The following is a 19,216-nucleotide window of genomic DNA, read 5'->3' as shown; positions in this document are numbered from 1 at the left end:
CGTTGCAGCTCGAATTGCACCGAAACACCTCGATTTTTTGCAAAAAAAATCCCGAAAGAACGTGTGTGAAGAAATGATTTATGAGCATAAAAACGACACTACATTCATGAAACTTATCATAACAGGTGATGAGATATGGGTTTATGAGTATGACGTCGAAACCAGTCAACAATCGAGCGAATGTCGCTTCGAAAATGAGCCAAAACCCAGAAAAGTCGCTCGAAAATTAAAATTATGCTCACTGTTTTTTTTCGACTACCGCGGTGTTGTTCATTACGAATTTTTGCCAGAGGGTCATACCATCAATAAAGAATATTACCTCGGCGTTATGCGGCATTTGCGTGAGTCCATCCGTAAGAAAAGACCAGATTTGTGGAAAGCCAACAATTGGATTCGTCATCACGACAATGCTACATCGCACACGGCTCTTGTTGTACGCGATTTTTTTACCAAACACGGCACCACTGTCATCGCTCAGACACCACATTTGCCAGATCTGGCGCCGTGCGACTTTTTCCTGTTCCCGAAACTCAAATTGCTCCTGTGTGGTAAGCGTTTTGAGTCGCTTGAATCGGTAAAAGAGAATTCGCTGAAGGAACTAAAAGCCTTATCTGCACAGGCTTACGCAAAGTGTATGGAAGATATATATATTTATCAACTGATGGTTGGAAAATAATTTGTAGGCAGCCCTTAGAGAGGGCTAAGATCTTTCAGAACATGAAATCTTAGATATGATTTTCTTGTAAGCTTAACACACAATAGGCTTTAGCGACTGTTTTCGTAGAGAGAGGCCGCTGTCTTAGTAAATCAATTTTCAACAGTTTTGCATGAAGAATATTTGATTTTCAACAAAGTCGAAGTTTAAATATTTTTGAAAATGATCTAAGATAATTAAGTTTGACGTTTAAAATATATGTTAAATAATATATATTTTTTATTATATTTTTTTTAAAACAGAATTTTACATTTATAATTTTTTTACTTTGGCTTAACACAATGAACAATTTTCTGTAGGTAAAATTGTTCATTTTCAAAATGCGCAGTTAGTTTTGGCACAAAATTTATCAAAATCATTTTTTGGATACAAAATTTTATGGGGCCTAACCGACCTATGGAGCACTAACTAAATCAAGCAAAAAGCCAAAGAATATTTTGCAACCGGGATCAGAAGAACCTCAAAAATAAAAGATTTCAAATCATTAGGAACTTGAATAACCTGTAGGTGGAAAAAAGAGATCTACATAAATTGCCAATATGACGGACAAAGCCGGAGGAGGTCCTCCCCCAGTCCCTTTTTTCAAAAATGTTGTGTTACAATCTCTTTCAGGTGGTTCTGCAGGATTCTGTGAAATTAGTTTAATGCAGCCTTTAGATGTAGTGAAAACACGACTGCAACTTCAAAGTCATTCAAATGTTGCCCCTGAGGTAAATTACAAAATGATTAATTTTCTGTTTTCTGCAAACAAAGATTTTGTTCATTCATTCGTTCATTAATGAATGAACAAAATATTTTTCTAGGTTTTATTTAATAGTTTTCATTTATTTTACACAAACAACAATTATGCTTAATAACCATTTGATTTTATATACACATTATGCAGAAGTATAACGTTATTTCATTCCAAATAAAGTATCGAGGATATTATTTATTTAACTACGCACCATTACGGCATTTTATGTGAGTGCTTATCTTTCCAATTTTGGATATAAAAAGAATATTCTAATGTTTAGGACCGTTAACGTATATCTATAGAATAATAAAAGCACATATTTATTTGTAAGTCAGTCAGATTGTTGGGCAATAATTTTGACCAACAGCACCAATGATTTTCTTCTTGAATTAAGAAGGCTAACTTTCTTCAGCTAGTTTAAATTAATCTGTTGGCATAGTCAGATACAAGAAGTAAAAAGCAATTACAAATATGATTTAAAGTCATTTAAAGACATTTCAGAAACTTTTTCTGGATTAGAAAAAACTAACTCCATGCTAATTCGCATCCATTAATGCCATATTAAAACTTGTAGTACTCGTCACCAACTCATGAATGACAAAAGATTCTATGAATAATTAATTATAAGTAATAATTTCTAATCTCGATGCTGATATCATAGTTTTAAATGACGAAACCCATGAAAGGTAGTGTAAACATGGATGAAAGTCTTGATAGCTTCGAAAGTGCAGTTGCCAGGAATCAGCTTCGCATGCGACCGACTTACATTTACATATCTTCATAGGAGCGGTAATCATCGCTAACTCGTAGAAGACCAAAGATTCTATATACTTCGATTTGCCTGTATTCATTGTTAAGCACACTTTCTCAGATTTCTTTTTCGATATTAGCAAAGGCAACAATAAGCGAGGAAATGTTATTGAGGAGACCATTGCTTAAGTTATCGCTGTGGGTAGAATTTAACGTAATTCTTCAAAGGTGTTTTAACTTTGTTGGGATGCTAAGTTCAGATATTTTGGTGATACATTATAACGCTATTGAGAGATGCTTTAAAACTGACAAAATGATGGTTGGTTTCGATATGTTATTAAAACTCGTTGCAGTATAAGTAGGGATTGACAAAATATTAAAGCTGCATTGGTAGGATGTTATCAATGAGTTGGACTGTGTACGCTTCAAAAGACTCTCTAAGTGACAATTATAGGTTGATTTCACTATAGTTAATGCAAATCGTCTTGTAGGTATTTTTAGAATACCTACAAGAAATTTTTATGAAAGAAAATTATTCTTTTTCGAATTATTTCAGTTTCTTAATTTCAGTTTCCTATAATATTCTTGAATAGCATTTTAAACGAGTATCACCTTGTATTAGATTTTGATTTTGATAAATAATAAGAACGTATGTAATTGTAATATATTTTGGATCAATATACGGGCATATTTGATTGCATAAACAAAATTTAACAGAGACATTCGATAAAGTCATATTACCATTAATGATGGTCGAAATACCTAAGCGTGCTGTTAGGTTAATGCTTTTCGAATAAAGTACATATATGGTCTCAAGTATATTAGATCTCATTTTTGAGTTATTTATTTACTGCCATAACATATGAAAAATCCGGAGGCAGGTTAATCAATGCTTTTGAGGTTGTTAAAGTACAACAGCAAGCAGCTCGTGGTAAAATGTCTGACAGTGAGGGTGCTATAACCGTTTCTAAGAGAATAATAGCTGAAAAAAAGATTTAAATGAAAAGGCATTAGTAGAGGTATATTCGCATTAGAAGACTGTGACACGTGACGCCAACTTTAATATGACTTATTTTGGTGTTTGGTGTTATTTTGGTGTTTACAAATCAAAAGAGTTGTAAAAGAAATTCTGTTGTGGATATACGTGCTCTGTATTGAGATGTATCTTTAACACACCTTACAGATATTGTGAAATTAACATTGCAGGGACTCCTAAGTATGGTAAAATATTACCATTTAAATGAGCCCAGGAGGAAATAAAGGGAGTGTATAGAGGTCTTGGGGCTCGGTTTTTATGTATTGGCTCCAGAGGAGCTATTATGTTACTGGTGTATGAGCCAGTATACGCAGGCCTCTAATTATCAAAAAAAAAAATAGATTCAATAAACTAAAAAACAAGTAAATATAACTTGATAAATTATAAACTTCATCGAAGTCGTGGTTTGGTACAATAAAATTTGCAGTGTATCCTTGGCACATTGTTTGAAAAAAAGTATTAATGGAAAAACTTAGTAAAGTAACTTATCGGCTAATAAAAACTGGAGTTCACTGTCTGTTTTCAAATTTTGACTCTATACATAACTAGTTGCATTGCAGCCAGTCGAGCCCTTGTAATAGCTCTATGAGAAGGAGGTAGTAAAAAAATTTATTTTTTTATACAACATTGAAATAGACGAAAAAACATTGAATTGTTAACAATTTGATATGCAAGTAAAAACTTGAATTCATAAGCTTGGCTTAGGTTTAGTTTGCTAATACCGTTTAGACTATAAGCGATAGCTGCACGCTATCTGGCCCTGTACATACGAGTACAAATGGCTAGTCAACACCTATACGCCGTTCTAATTGCTTTCATTTTGAACTCGTATCTTTGTGCCAAAAAAGTCTTTTGCAATAACATGTTTATAGTTTTACTTTTTAGAATGTAGCTATGGTATACGTTTTATAAGCCTCCGCACATGAACTGTATTTAATGTATTTAATGTATTTAATGAATACAATTCATGTCTGCACCAATGAAGCAGACAAAAAATCAGCTATAAATTATGACATCTAAGTTTAAATTAAGAATAATTTAAAAATTTAAATATATAATTAATTAAATACATAATACATATTAAAAAAAATTAATAGATTTTATAGAATTACTTTTTATATGGTTCTATGAGGCGGGTTCAACAAGTTTTACTCTCAGCATATTAATTGGGGAGAAACACTTCTCAGTTTTATTTGTTGTACCTTCTGATCAAAAAGTATTCGGATTTTGTAAATAAAACATAAATTTATATTTTATTTCAAATTTATTTTATCTTCTTCAAAATAAGCTCCTTCTGAAGCGATACACATATGCCAACGCTTAACCCAATCTTCCATACACTTTTCGCAGGCCCGTGCAGGTATGGCTTTTAGTTTCTTCGGCGAATTCTCTTTTACCGATTCAATCGACTCAAAACGCTTACCACGAAGGGGCAATTTGAGTTTCGGGAACAGGAAAAAGTCGCACGGCGCTAGATCTTGCGAATATGATACCTTAGCGATGACAGTGGTGCCGTGTTTGGTCAAAAAATCGCGTACAACAAGAATTTTCCATAGTAAAAATCGCTAAGTGTACTTGAGGTAGTCTCACATTAACAGTTGCTGTAAACAAACTAATTGACAGATGGTACAATTAGTACCATATGTCAAGAAAGGGGGTACCAACATAACAAAAAAAAAAAAATTTTGAAAAAGGTCTATTACTTAAGGAGTAGTTAACAAACAACAAAATCCGGATACTTTTTGAGCAGAAGGTATGTTTCATTTTTAGGAAGTCGATTATTAATACGCTCTTGACAGTTAATACCACAATCTTCGCCTTCTGGAGAGCACTTTCAGCTTTTCCAATCTCAAATTTGGAATGTATTTTGATGTTCTCCATAGGTAAATATTGCATCCATATTTGAATAACAATTGAAAATCTGTTTGTTCTTGGTGTGAAAATTTGAAAATTTTGGCGCCAGTAGCTTTTAAATTTTTGTCATTTTTGTAATTCTAATAGTCCTGATTAGAATAATATTGAAGTTAAATCAGTCCTTTATGATATTAAAATGTAGTTGATGATTTTTGATTATGTAGATATAAGGAATAATCTACATACGCTGCTTATATTTGCAGAATTTTTCTACTAAGTAAGCGAAGTTTAAAAAGTATATGTCGAAAAAAGGTATGACTGAATAAACGTGGAGGTCCAGTACACAATGTGCTTAAACCATAAACTAAACGATATTAATTCGGTATTTTCTGAACCAGTAGAGGCATTAATTGAAAGTCATATTTTATGTAATTTTTCAGTAAACTGAAAAGAAATAAACTACTGGGACTGAAATTAGTATAAAACGTAAAATAAGATGATTAAATTTTTTATTTTATGTGAAGCTTTACTATTTGGCTATTAGTAGAATAAATTGTATGGAAAAACTTTGTTCCATTTTTTGGATATCGCAGATAGAAGTAAAAAAAGCTATAAAAATTTTAAGGATTTTTTGCACATTCTCAATCATAAAATTTCAATGTTTATTAAAATTAAATATTTTTTACACGCAATGAATAACAATATCCTAAGCTTTAAAAAGAATCACAAATGATTACTTTTCAATAAGTAATAAATAAGTTATAAGGGTTTAAAGTTCGCCCAATTTTTGCGAAATATCAATTTTTAACAGAGGATCGCTCCCACTTTTACCATAAAATATTATTGTTACATACGTAATAAACATCATTAATCTTATAAAAGAAAAACATTTTTTTTAACAATAATATAAAATTTTTTATGAAAATTTTGTATGGAAGATGGGTGTTTAAGTGGGCGGAATATCATGAATTGGGCATATGTATTATAGTACATGTGTTTAGTACACAAAATTTTATTATTCTTCTTATTACAGTTTTTGAGTTATATAAAAAAATGAAAAAATTGACTATATTTGCGCCCAAATTTAGAGGGGTTCCGGTTAACCAATTGGACTTAAAATACATAAAAGAAAGGTCATCTCAAAAATTATATTTAAGAAAAATTTTGTTTCAATATCACTACTGGTTCAGAAAATACTGAATTTCTAATCGTCTAACTTCTGTTTTGATACATCATGCGACGGTCGTCGGATATATTCGAACTGCAACATTTACTGCTGCTCCAAAGCTTGACTCGATTTTTAATAATTCTGGAACTTAAAAATCAGAATATATTTCAAATACTTAAAAGAAACTTAAGGTATCGTATAATAGAGGACTTTATTTCTCTATGGTTGAGGCTTGTCTGACTTATTATACTGTTTTAAATAATGATTGATTTATTTGTGCAAATTTGGTCATCTATATGAAATCTAGTGCTTTATGGCACTATACTAAAATTTCTATTTATATCATCCATCAAATAGGATAGGATCACTTTGTTGCTATTCTTGAATTATATTTAAATACTCGTAACTACGATTGGAATAGTGTAATCGTCGCACAGTGGTTTGAGATCATTTTTCATCTATATTCTTTAGTATCATTATTCTGTATTCTTTAGTATCTTGACTATAAAATTCAAAAATAACTGTTAAAAAATTAATTTTAAGAGGACTTCAATATTTCAGCGAATTAATTATACAAGCATATAATATTAATTATACAAGCATTTTATATAACTTTATATTAATTTTTTATAAATGATGAGCAAGTTTAACAAAAATATAACATTTGTATTTTGTAGGATCAATATACGGGTATTTGGGATTGCATCAAAAAAATACGAAAAAATGAGGGAGCAATGGCATTCTACAAAGGCATATTACCACCAATGATGGTCGAAATACCTAAGCGAGCTGTTAAGTTTATGTTTTTCGAACAAAGTATACGATTCTTTTTATTTGGACAAGAGAAACCTATGCCAATTGTATAAGCACTTACACTTAAGTTTAATAAAAAAATATAAAATATTTCTTATTTTAGAGTTATATACTTGCTGGGGTGTGCTCTGGAATAGGCGAAGGCACTGTAATTAATCCTTTTGAAGTTGTTAAAGTACAACAGCAAGCAGCTCGTGGTAAAATGGCTGATAGTGAGGGTGCTATGGCCGTTGCTAAGAGAATAATAGCTCAAAATGGATTTGGATTGAAAGGCATTAGTAGAGGTTATTTTGCGACAGTATGGCGTGAAATCTTTTTTAATATAGTTTATTTTGGTGTTTATCGTTCTATATTGGACGTTTTGCCAGTATACCCTGAAAAACCTAAAGAGTTGTTTAAGAAATTCATTTGCGGATTTTCATGTGCCATATTGGGATGCCTCTTCAATACACCTTTCGATATGGCAAAATCTACATTGCAAGGACCATTAGGTATGGTTAAATATTTCACTATATGGGGTACATTTAAATCAGCATATGCTGACGATGGATTAAAGGGAGTGTATAGAGGTCTCGGACCTCGGTTATTACGAATTGGTCCCGGAGGAGCAATTATGTTACTGGTGTATGACCAAGTATACGGATTCTTGTATCGTACTTTCCATTATGCAGGCGGCCCCTAATAATTAAACAAAATACAATAGATTCAATAAATCAAAAAATAAGTACAAAAAAATTGTTTCATTAACGTGTAAATAATAACGTAAATAATAGATTTCATCAAGTCATACTTTAGTAAATTAAAACTTGCAGTGTATAATCATAACACATTTATGATTAACTGGATATTATGATTAACATTTCACATCTGTTTAATTCTGGTAGCCCAAAATTAACATCATTCATGTGTTCCCAAATTTCTTCTTTGCATTTTAATAAATTTATTTTTATAGACCATTTTTGGACGAATATGTAATGTGCGTATCTAGGACTGAAAGTAGACACAATATATCTAACAATAGCAGAATATATGTTTTCAGTTGAACCGTTCTAATTTTTAAAAGATCTGCCCCATAAAAATTTGGTAACATTAAAAATTTAATTACTTAATTTTTAAAACAAACATGACTATTTTATAAAATTTTATTTAAAAATAAGTGATTCATTAACAAAATATAATAAAACAAATTCTGTCAGTTGCAATTAAAGATTCTCGTTATCAAATTTGATTAAAAAATCAATATTTAGTATTACAAAAAGACGTGACTTTACACTTCTATAAAAATATTTATAATAAATATTTCAACATAAATTTCTAATTTCTAAATTTGTTTCACAAAAATTAAAAATTTAGGAATTTTTGCCGAATGGAATTGATTTTAAATGGTTGGGCGCCGAGAAGAAGACATTATCTGCTGAGATAATGATTACTCAATAAACAGGTTCAAACCAAAACTACTTGGTATCTAATTATTATCGTTTATATAACAACGGCGTATTTTTTGATTACCTTTATTACATTAGAATGCACATAATTTACATCGATTGTTTAAATACTTGAAATTTTATAAGAAGTAATTTATACCCAAAAATATTTTATTTTCACCTACTGTGCAAATAAATGGATGTTTGATGTTTTTTAAAAGAATGTTATGAGTGAACCAAGTTTATGATGAAAATTGCTTAACTCTTGACAAGTTCGAACTGCATACATAGTTAAAAAATGGTCGCAATATTACCTTAGTTATCATAAAGTAATACAAAGCAAAATTGGTGACAAATTTACCTTTACCGTGTGCTCAGCTTCTCCGGTCTTAAGATTAGTTAGAGCTGCTTTAACTTAATCACTCCACAGGAGATGCGATCTACCTCTACATCTTCTTCCTCCAAATATCTTCAAATACCTGTTTCGCTAGAGCATCTTCATCCATTCTCACGACATGACTAAGCCAGCGAAACCGCTGGATGTTAATTTGTTGAATTATGTCCATGTCGTGATAAAGCTCGTATAGGTTGTGGTCCATATGGATGCGATAGTCGTCAACGCGTAGATGATCAAAGATCTAATGAAGAATTTTTTCTTCGAATACTGTCAGTGCTATTTCATAGTTCTGTAATAACGTCCATGCTTCTGCGCCATACAGAAGCACAGGTAGGATTAGCGACCTATAGAGCATAAGTTTTGTTTGACGAGACAGAGCTCTACATCTAAATTACCTACTGAATACCTTGTGATCAAAAAAGGACTTTAATTTTTAATTTTTGAATTCCCCCGCTTATCCAATCAGTGAATTTTTTTTATTTTCACTCTGGCAACACTATAATACATATTCTGTCAAAGTTTAACGCATATCGTACGATTAGTTTTTCTTTGGCGTCTATACAAAGAAGTCGAAACATTTTCGTGTGGCTATTTTTACCTTATGGCCTCTATGGTCTCAAAACACCTTCCTCACAATGGCAATTTTAGTCGGGGGAAGACGAAAAAGTTAGACGGGGCCATATCTGGAGAGAACGGTGCTTGGTAGATGATATTGGTGAAGTTTTTGGCCAAAAACTGCGGCTTTTTTTGAATGAAATTCAGTTTTTTTGCCACCAGCCAAGAAACCACTCGTTTCAAACCCAAAACATCAGTTAAAATGTGTTCGGCCGATGAGATGCCTAACAACACTGCAGTCTCTCTAATCGGTTCACAACGATTTTCCAATACGATATGCTTCGCCGATTCAATGTTTTCTTTAGTAACAAAAGTTGTTGGGCGGCCAGGGATCTCATCATGGTCCAAGCAGGTACAACCGTTTTGAACCTTTTAAACCATTTGTATACTTGTGATTGCGACACACACAAATCACCAAAGGTTTTTTTTAACATTTTTTAACAGTTTCGGCACACTTGAATCCATTTGCAACACAAAATTTAATTTGATTGATTGAGATTTGATTTTTGATCCATTATAAAAATCGCCACACGAACATTTTTCGACTTCTTTGTACAGACGCCAAACAAAAACTAATCGTACGATATGCGTTAAACTTTGACAGAATGTATATAATAGTGTTGCCAGCGTGAAAATAAAAAAATTTTACCGATTGGATAAGCGCGGGAATAGTAAAATAGGCCTCTCTTTCTTTTTTGATCAGAAGGTACATAGTAGCACCTATTGGCGATAGTGATTCTTTGTATGTTCTCTAGGCTGACATTCTTGTTGTTTGTTTGTAGATAATATCCTTGACGGCTTTGAAAGTGTAGTCACCAGCCACTACATTAACGTCTGAGCGTCGCACATTTCTACCAGTAGCAGACATATACTTCTTTTTGTCCTCATTCACCATTATGCTCATCTTCCTAGATTTCTTATCGATAGCAGCAAAGGCAGCTGTGTACTTTACATTGGTGAAAACCGTCTCTGAAAATTTCAACTCTTTATAAACCTCATCCTTTAAATGAACAATAGATAATAGAAATCAAAAAATTTGATTTCAATTTAAAATGTGATTTTGAAGAACATGATTTTAAATTCGAGCTGGTTACTGTCGGATAGAAGTTATTTGAATATACTAAACTAATTTATGTATATATATTAGTAACTAAGGATTAAAGGTGACTTAGAGAGCAAAACAGCTGTCAAATTGTCATGCGATAAACAATATATACAATAGGTAATAATTATAAATAAAAACATAATATAATGAAATTGAAACTATTTTGCTATTTTGTAGCGGAATTGAGTCACGAGGACACATACCTTTCAGGAAAATGCAAATCACTCATGCATAAAGGCTCAGTTAGACGGTAGGTAACGTAAGAAATTTTATTCGAAGCGAAATGCACAATCAACCAAACCTGCGTATTTGATAGGAACGCAATAAATAAAAACAGTGTACTTTGTTTATTTCGCTTCTATCAAACACACACGTCTGGTTGGTTGTGCATATCGCAATGAATTAATTTCTTACGTTACCTACCATCTAACTGAGCCTTAATAGACAAAACTACCTCTTACGTTACCTACCATCTAATTGAGCCTTAATAGACAAAACAAAACACACTAAAGAGAAAACAATAAGTTAACAATGTTAAATTCCGTACACATTACTTAGTTCTTGAGGACAAGAAGAGAGAGAGAGAGTATATTACATATGTGTGAAAAGTATGTATGTATACGGGCTCTAATACCATTTATATATATAATTCCATAGTACAATTTTGTAGCACTAAAATGTGTTCAATTTTTTTCATTTTGCATTCTAAAGTGTTACCATTGAATGAGATATTTTTAATTATACTATAAGTAAACGATTTCTAAATATTTTAATGACTTTTAAAAACAAAAACTAGTTTTTATTTTTTTTACTAAATAAGTTCTTAAATAAATTTTAATTTTTAGTAGAACAACAAAATATTGAAGTGTTTACAAGTAAGTGAGTCATAAAAAATATATCCGTTACTGTTTATTTATTATATATATAATATAGATTTATAAATAAATTATAATTTAATATTTTTTATTAGTTCAGAGGTTTGACATATTCATAAGATGATAATTGCTCAAAAAACAAATTTTTAGTTTAAAAAAAGAAGTTATCAACCTTCTTTATGTTTCTATTATTGTTTAAATATTCTACTTTACTAAAAAAAATTTTCATTTTTTATGACACATTTTTCTCCTTCTTGATTCTTGATTCTTCTTCTTGAGTTACTGCTATTACGCACTCTTACTCTATAATGGCTGGGGGGCTTATCTCTAATCATTATCTCTTATCATTTATTTGTCTTTTAGTTGATGACGGACCTTAAATCATCGATAATATCTTCTTGAGAGTCCAGAAGTGGACTTAAGGATTGTTAGGGCGAGGTTAAGTAGCGTATCAACTTTAGTGAATAATTTTAGAGCTCTGTCTCTGATATATTTTTTTTCACTGAGTCAATCCTAAGATCTCTATGTTTGTTGTTTGTCTGTTGATCTAATATACCATGGAATCTTAAACAGTCTTCTTAAAGCCAGGTTTTGTGCTATCTGTAATTGTTTTAAGGTAAGGCTTTGCTATATGTAACACATCCGTACAGTAGTGCTGGTCTAATTACTTGCTTATAAAGTAACTTTCTGTTTTTAAAGTTGAAGTGATAATTATTAAATAGCGGTTTTAATAAATGTAGAATCTTAGAGCAGCTATTCCGTTTGTATTTCTCCTCCCGAATTAATAAATTGTGTCAGTTGACTTTCTCGAAACGAAATTGAATATAAGTTATCGCCTTTTGTATTAAACAAGTTATAGTATAGGAAGCCTATCTTATACAGCTCACAGCTTATAAGGAGCGGATAAGGTCAACAGATAAAACAATTTCGTATATCAGATTAAAAACTAAAAAAAGGTTTTTGATATTTAAGATGTTCAATCAGTTATAAGATTATAATATTTAATTCCTTTAGCATTTGATTTGACTAGAGCCCAAGAAAAATATTTAGCTTATAAAATAAAACCCAATGGCATCATCAAAACATCATTTATGATAAAATTTTGTAGATCGAGATGCTCTAACTAGCTGATACTTAAACAGCACAATGCTAGCTTACAGAAATAATGTTCAGTGTATAGTTCTAACGAAGCTCAAATGAATTGTAAATCGCTGGTTATAATGGAGGTACTTGGAGTTGGAACTTCTGGAGTTACTACTGTCTACGAGATGGCATATTAATACGAAAATTGAGAAGTATTAATTAATCAATGATGTTTTGGTATTCTAAAAATGTAGTTGAACAAACAATAAACGCAAAACTGTCCTTCTAAACAAGCTCATGACTAACAGGGGAGGACCCATTTCAGTAAAGTAAATATTACTGATTACTGATAACAACGATAAATGCTAGCTTACTGCATCGTAGCAGTGTATAGAACAGCAGCCAACAAGCAATTGGCCAACAAGCAAAGAAGTATCAAAAATAGCACAAGAAAGATGAAGCAATAGTCCACAAGTATAATAGCAGCTATATTAATATGTAATATAATCAATTGACTCAACCGAAAATCGGAAGACAAAAAGCGGTTCCAAGGGGAATTAGTTCTGTCAAAAAAGGAGGATTTCATTTCGTATACTATATATGCTAGGGAATCAGACACACCATTTCGACGATGGTTGAATTGATGGTGCATAACTAATCTATCTCTTCACCACAAAAAAAAAAACAGTCTTTTTTTTAAGACTTTTTTTTTTGTTTCAACTAAGGTAAAGCAGCGGAAGGGAGGACAATGCATATTTTTTTGGGATATAAGAGAAATAATTTACAATATTTGACTTCAAAGATAAAGGAAAAAACATTATAATTATCACTATTGTTCTATATCAACCACTCAAGAATTCTATATCAAACTCAAGAATTACGCTATTAAATGCTTATATACATCATATTTTCCAGTTTTGACGTCAATAATGAAGTATAACGCCCATATTGAGCACGTTGATCGATTATAACTTCATAACTATAACTTATAACTTCAGTATTTATGTTTCGTTCTGATTTTAGTTTTATGTATATGTATGTATTAAAGATGATGGAAAAACAATATATATTTTATTATCATATTATTGTGATCAGTGTAACTATGAACTCCTATATAATCCTTAAAAAGGACTCATTAACTGCGCTCACATATTACCGGGTAGTTTTTTCAAAGTTGTTGTACTTTAATACAATGTGAATACTTTTTATCAAATCAAATAAATCCGTAAAAATGTTACTCTTTCATCTTAAATTAGTTAAAGATGTTAAACAAAAAGTATCATTATCATTCGTGACTATACAGTTCATGTAGGACATAAGCCTGTTTAACAACAGTCTTCCATTTTTCTCTGTTTTTTGCTTTTGTTTTCCAATTTTTCTCTTCTTCTGCTATTTCGTTCTCATAAATCTTAAGCGGTACTCTCATAATAGGTATTCTTAACACATGTTCCACCCATCTTAATCGCTGCGATTTCATAAATTTGTTGATTGTATCACCTTTAGCTAGCCGTTTTCGCTCGTAGTTGTAACTTATGCAATACATCCCGCAAAATTACTAAAATAGTTAGAAGAGCGATCAAAGAGAATTTTATTATATTTATTTAAGTGCTACAATAAAGCACATTAGAAACAATTTGTTACACTAGAAACTCTTTCAAATTATGATTTTATATAAAAGGATTTAAGACATGTACTAAAAGATGAGTTTTTTTTTATGGTCACGGGATCTGGGATCAAAATTAATATTTATCGATTTACAGAAATATATTATTTTTTTCGACTTTTTCCTTTTGTAGTCTTTTTTAGAACTTTTAGTTGTGAGTAATAAATTCATATTACCGCGAAAGTAAAAAGCAACAGTTATAAATTGATAAAAAGTTTAGAATTTTTAAGTGTGTTGATCTCCATGTCGAAACCCATATATCCATATATAGATGTGCTGCTTGCATATGTTAATGATCTTGATACTGATGACCTTATATCCTCGCCGTCAGTGAGGGTTTTTGTTACTTAGAAAAACAAACGAAGCTAATAGATCTTTTAGTAAATGTTTAAACTTTCTATCAAGAGAACAATATCCTAGACGTTTTAGAACCTACGTCACTGTTACCAATTAAAAGTTTGAAATTATAAAAGACTTTGTTTATCTGAGAATTAGCATAAACACGACAGTCTAGAAATTCCGACAATAGATAGTACTTCGGGCTGGGTAGGTCACTCTTTAATCACACCTATTCTGCTGAACAGTGCAGAAGATTGAACAATAATTTAAAGCAAGAGAAGGCATTGAGTGCATTCCTGTCCCGCACGCTTTTGTAACTAGTATACAAGCAATACAATATCACGTGTTAAAAATCTGTTAGTTCGCGGGTTTAAATATTTCTTTGAATGGTTGGAAAGGTATTTGATTTGGTAAGTTTTATATGTAAGGCTATAAGAGATTTTCACAAAGCAGTTAAGTACGACGATGGTTTGTAAAAAATATCAAAACTCATGAATTAAATGAAGTTACTTTCTTATTAGGCTAAGAAGAGAAATTTAAAAGATCTTTTTCGAAGTTAGTATTTAGGTAACAATATTATACATAAATATCTATGAATATGTGACTGGACATCTAATATTAGTCTAATATTTGACTTTGAGTGTGGCTAATAATATTACTTAATTAAACTGTAGGTTTTTAATAAAGTAAAAATTATTAATAGAGAGGTTTCGAACAGTAGTGAACTACAACAACAAAAAGTATTTTTGTATTATTTTAATTAATTGAATTTTTTATTAATTACATTTTTTGCTGGCCACACAGCTGTTTCGAGTATTGCCAAATATCCATCATTAGTGGTCTTGGAAATAATTCTTGTATTTAATTAGTCATGAATAATTTTTTGAGACTGCAAGTACCAGGGATTGTATAAAATTAAAAAACAAATTAATATTTAGATTTTGTTTTCTAAATTTTTGAATGTCTTTGAGTAATTACAGTTTCTAAGATTAATAGATTAAAGTGTTGACCACAGATTGATTTGTTTACAGAATATCATTAACGAATCTATAAATTTAATAAAAATGACCGAAATTAATGGTTAAGACATTGAGTCTGATTGCTTAAGTGTTCATTAAAATAAAATCATATTTTTGGTGTGTAGAAATAAATTTCAGTTATTAATCCATATTTTAAGTTTTAAATTTTAGCTTTGAACTTATATTAAACTTGATTGAAACTATAGAACGCAACATGACATTGGTACGGTATGTGGAGGCAAAATTAGACCTGAAATTATCTCATTCGTGGATACTAAAAACTTGAAATATAAATCTAAAAGTTGTTTAGAGCAAATATTTGCAATTTGCCTAAAAGTTATGCAATTAAAGTCAGTATCAAAAATATTTGCATTCGAAATATAACAAAATAATGAATGGTCTTATACACATACATAAGTAAAGTGTTACATAGAAAATAATTGTGGCACATATTAAATAGTACAGTCTGGATGGAAAAATGCAATCATGTTGATATTAGGAAACAATTGAAAACATGACAGTAACAATTTAATTGTATTACTAAAAATTATTATATTTAGTTGAAGGCACTAAAATGAAACTACTCTTTTCATTATTTATTTTTTTACGATGTCGTTATGTATTATTAAGATTATATGGCTGTTATATACTTTAATAATAATTTTGATTTAAAATTGCATTAAAAGTTTAATGCACTGATACTTATAATTATATTTGACTCTTTTGTTGTGATTTGCTGAAATTACTACTGCTATGCCTAAGTGATTAGACACGGACTAAGTCTTGAAAAAACACTTATCAATTAGTCATGCCGTCAAACAGGCGTGGCACACCTCTTTCTGTAGAAGTTCAATGTTTACTAATAATTGTCAAATAAAATTGCAACTTGTGCTTTGCATAAAAATTGCCTAACCATTATCGGTGCGTGTATCTTACTTCAGTCAGATACTTTCGCAATCACATAAGTGTGCTACTAAGGTTCATGTATTGCCATTTGCATTTGCGAGTACAAAGTGAACTATTTGGCCATTCAGTTGCTCCATCCTGCAGTTTAGACAAAAGTCTAACAATTGCTAAAAGAACTCGTTCAACGTGTTGCAACTACAGCCAGAGCATTTTCATGTCATAGACTGATAGACTGTTACAATTGCAGGCAAAGTGAAAATAAGGCTACAACTAAGCTCAGCGGTCACAGTTCTTAGTTGGATTTCAACGAGTGCGGTTTATATTAGCGCTTAAAAAGAAAGTGAAAACAAAACTAAGTTTGAATAAGAAAAAACGGTTGAGGTTATAAGAAATAAAAGCAAAATGTTGCAACTAAGATTAATTTGTTTTGGTGTGATGATTTGCTCTGTCATTGCAGCGATAACCGAAAATCATGAAAATAAAGATATTCCCAACACAAAAAGTGAGGAACGTGTTAAACGCAGCTTCGATTTGTTCCTACGCGCACTTCTATCAAAAAGTGCACCCTTCTCTTCCAATTTCCCATTGCAACCATTACCCACGACTACGATGAGAACAACAACTACGCAGACACCAGCTCCTCCAGCAACAATGGCACCTACAAAGCCACCACCAATGCCACCAGCAATGCCACCAGCTATGATGCCACCAGCTATGATGCGACCAGCTATGATGCCACCAGCTATGATGCCACCAGCTATGATGCCTCCAGCAATGATGCCACCAATGATGATGAATGGTGGTAATGGTCAAATGGCAAATGGTAGTAATGGTCAAATGACAAATGGTGGCAACGGTGGAAATGGTCAAATGAATAATGGTGGCAACGGTGGGAACGGCGGAAATGGAAATAGTAACGGAAATGGTAATGGCAACGGAAATGGTAATGGCAACGGAAATGGAAATGGCAACGGAAATGGTGGTAATGGGGCTAATGGTGGTAACGGTGGTAATGGTGGCAATGGTGGTAATGGTGGCAACGGTGGTAATGCAGATTATTTCGATTATCTAGACTATGATTATGGATATCCTAATAATGGTGCACAATTTTTACGTAGACCTGGATATGGAGGTGCCAATTTAGCTGGTCCAAGAAGAAGACCAAAACGTCCACCACTAGCTCAACCAAATTATGGCGGTGTTAAAGTTGCACAAGGACAAGGACATCGTTTTGGTAATCAGCAATATGTGCCTAATGCTTTCTATCCAAACAGTTATGTTATACCTGGTCAAGGTAATAAATATAATCTCAACTATGGAGACTATGATTACGCGCATGCGGTACCAATTAAGCCTGTGCAACGCTTTAAACCTACTTACAGTCGTCCGCAATTCCGTGGCATTCCTGGTGGCGCTCCAACATACGAAAGTCTCTTGTATCAATATGAGCAACCTGATGGTAAAATAAATGAACTTGTTACTGATTGTCTTAACATTGGATTTTCTCGCTCAATTTGCAGATACCTACACGTCAGATAGTGCTGTACCATTTAATGGTCTCGATGACAGCATCAATAGTGAAAATGTTCCCAATAATATCGATGATTCTAATACAAATGACAGTAACGATGATGCAACCAGTGCTGCTGATGATGACAACACAGCAAATACTAACGACAATAACAACAATAATAATGCACCCTTAATTGTGAATAATGAAAATGGTGATGCTGAGGATGGAGAAGATACAAAAATTCCAAATAATCTACCAATACGTCTACAACATCAGCCACAAATTGCATATTCATTTGTCCCACAAAAATTGCAATATTCTACTGCATCGCATGAATCACCACAATATTATTACTCAAATAGCAAATATGATGGTGGTATATCTGCTAAATCCCCTTCCTATTATTCATATTCTCCAGTTGAGTCCAAAGCATACCATCAGCCAGTCCATAAAGATTATTTAACATCGAAATCCATTGATGTTGGTATATCTGATAAAACCCCTTCATATCATTCATTCATTCCAGTTGAATCGAAGACATATCACAAACCAGCTGAAAAATCCTATTCTATATCAACTTTTGATGACACTTTATCCGCTAAATCTCCTTCCTATCATTCATATACTCCAGTTGAATCCAAGTCATACCATAAGTCTGTTGATAAAAACTATCCCACATCGACTTCCTATGTAGCACATGATGCAAAACAATACCACGCCCATTTTGTTGTTCACAGACATTAAATATTATAAATTTTGCTTTTATATTTATTTTATTTAGGTAAATTGGACATCATCGTTTCAGTCATCCACATTTCCTCCATTTTTATACGATACATTTACGAATTTTATTAATATTAAAAGATTTTATGTAAAAATAAATAAAATACTATATATATATTTTTATTCCTACATTTTCGGGAAATTTCTACCTAAATTAAAAGTTTTATTGTTGTGTTTTCTTTTTTGTATTTGTGAAGTCCTTTAGCGACATTACTTAAGTAGTTTGGGAATTAGAGTAATATATTAGAAAAAGGGAACTAATTTAATAATCCCTAATAATCTCTTACGAAGCTGTGCTTATCTAATATTCGATTATCTAGCTCACATTATATAGATTATATGGTAGTGTTTCTTCTTACAAATCCTCTTCAATTAGAACTAAGATAGCCTTTTAAATTTAATATTTAAATTATAGGTAAATG

The 19,216-nt window shown here is 31.6% G+C and overlaps 2 protein-coding genes across 2 annotated transcripts; both read left to right on the top strand.

Moving 5' to 3' along the window:
* Window positions 1-947: 947 nt before the first annotated feature.
* Window positions 948-7,807, top strand: LOC119669543 (mitochondrial 2-oxodicarboxylate carrier-like). The gene is made up of 3 exons (XM_038079465.1): window positions 948-1,425; window positions 6,937-7,119; window positions 7,176-7,807. The coding sequence occupies exons 1-3, from the start codon at window positions 1,255-1,257 to the stop codon at window positions 7,752-7,754; spliced, it is 933 nt and encodes a 310-aa protein (XP_037935393.1). The 5' UTR covers window positions 948-1,254; the 3' UTR covers window positions 7,755-7,807.
* An 8,982-nt stretch (window positions 7,808-16,789) lies between these two features.
* LOC119668653 (serum response factor homolog B-like) lies at window positions 16,790-18,938 on the top strand. The gene is made up of 2 exons (XM_038078238.1): window positions 16,790-17,957; window positions 18,019-18,938. Exons 1-2 carry the CDS (start codon window positions 16,901-16,903, stop codon window positions 18,753-18,755), a joined length of 1,794 nt encoding a protein of 597 aa, XP_037934166.1. The 5' UTR covers window positions 16,790-16,900; the 3' UTR covers window positions 18,756-18,938.
* The last annotated feature ends 278 nt before the right edge of the window (window positions 18,939-19,216 follow it).

The sequence above is a fragment of the Teleopsis dalmanni genome, chromosome 1 (genome assembly GCF_002237135.1).
Source record: "Teleopsis dalmanni isolate 2A chromosome 1, ASM223713v2, whole genome shotgun sequence".
NCBI lineage: Eukaryota > Metazoa > Arthropoda > Insecta > Diptera > Diopsidae > Teleopsis > Teleopsis dalmanni.
Note: the sequence above shows the minus strand (reverse complement) of the source record. Positions and strands in the feature narration are given on the sequence as shown.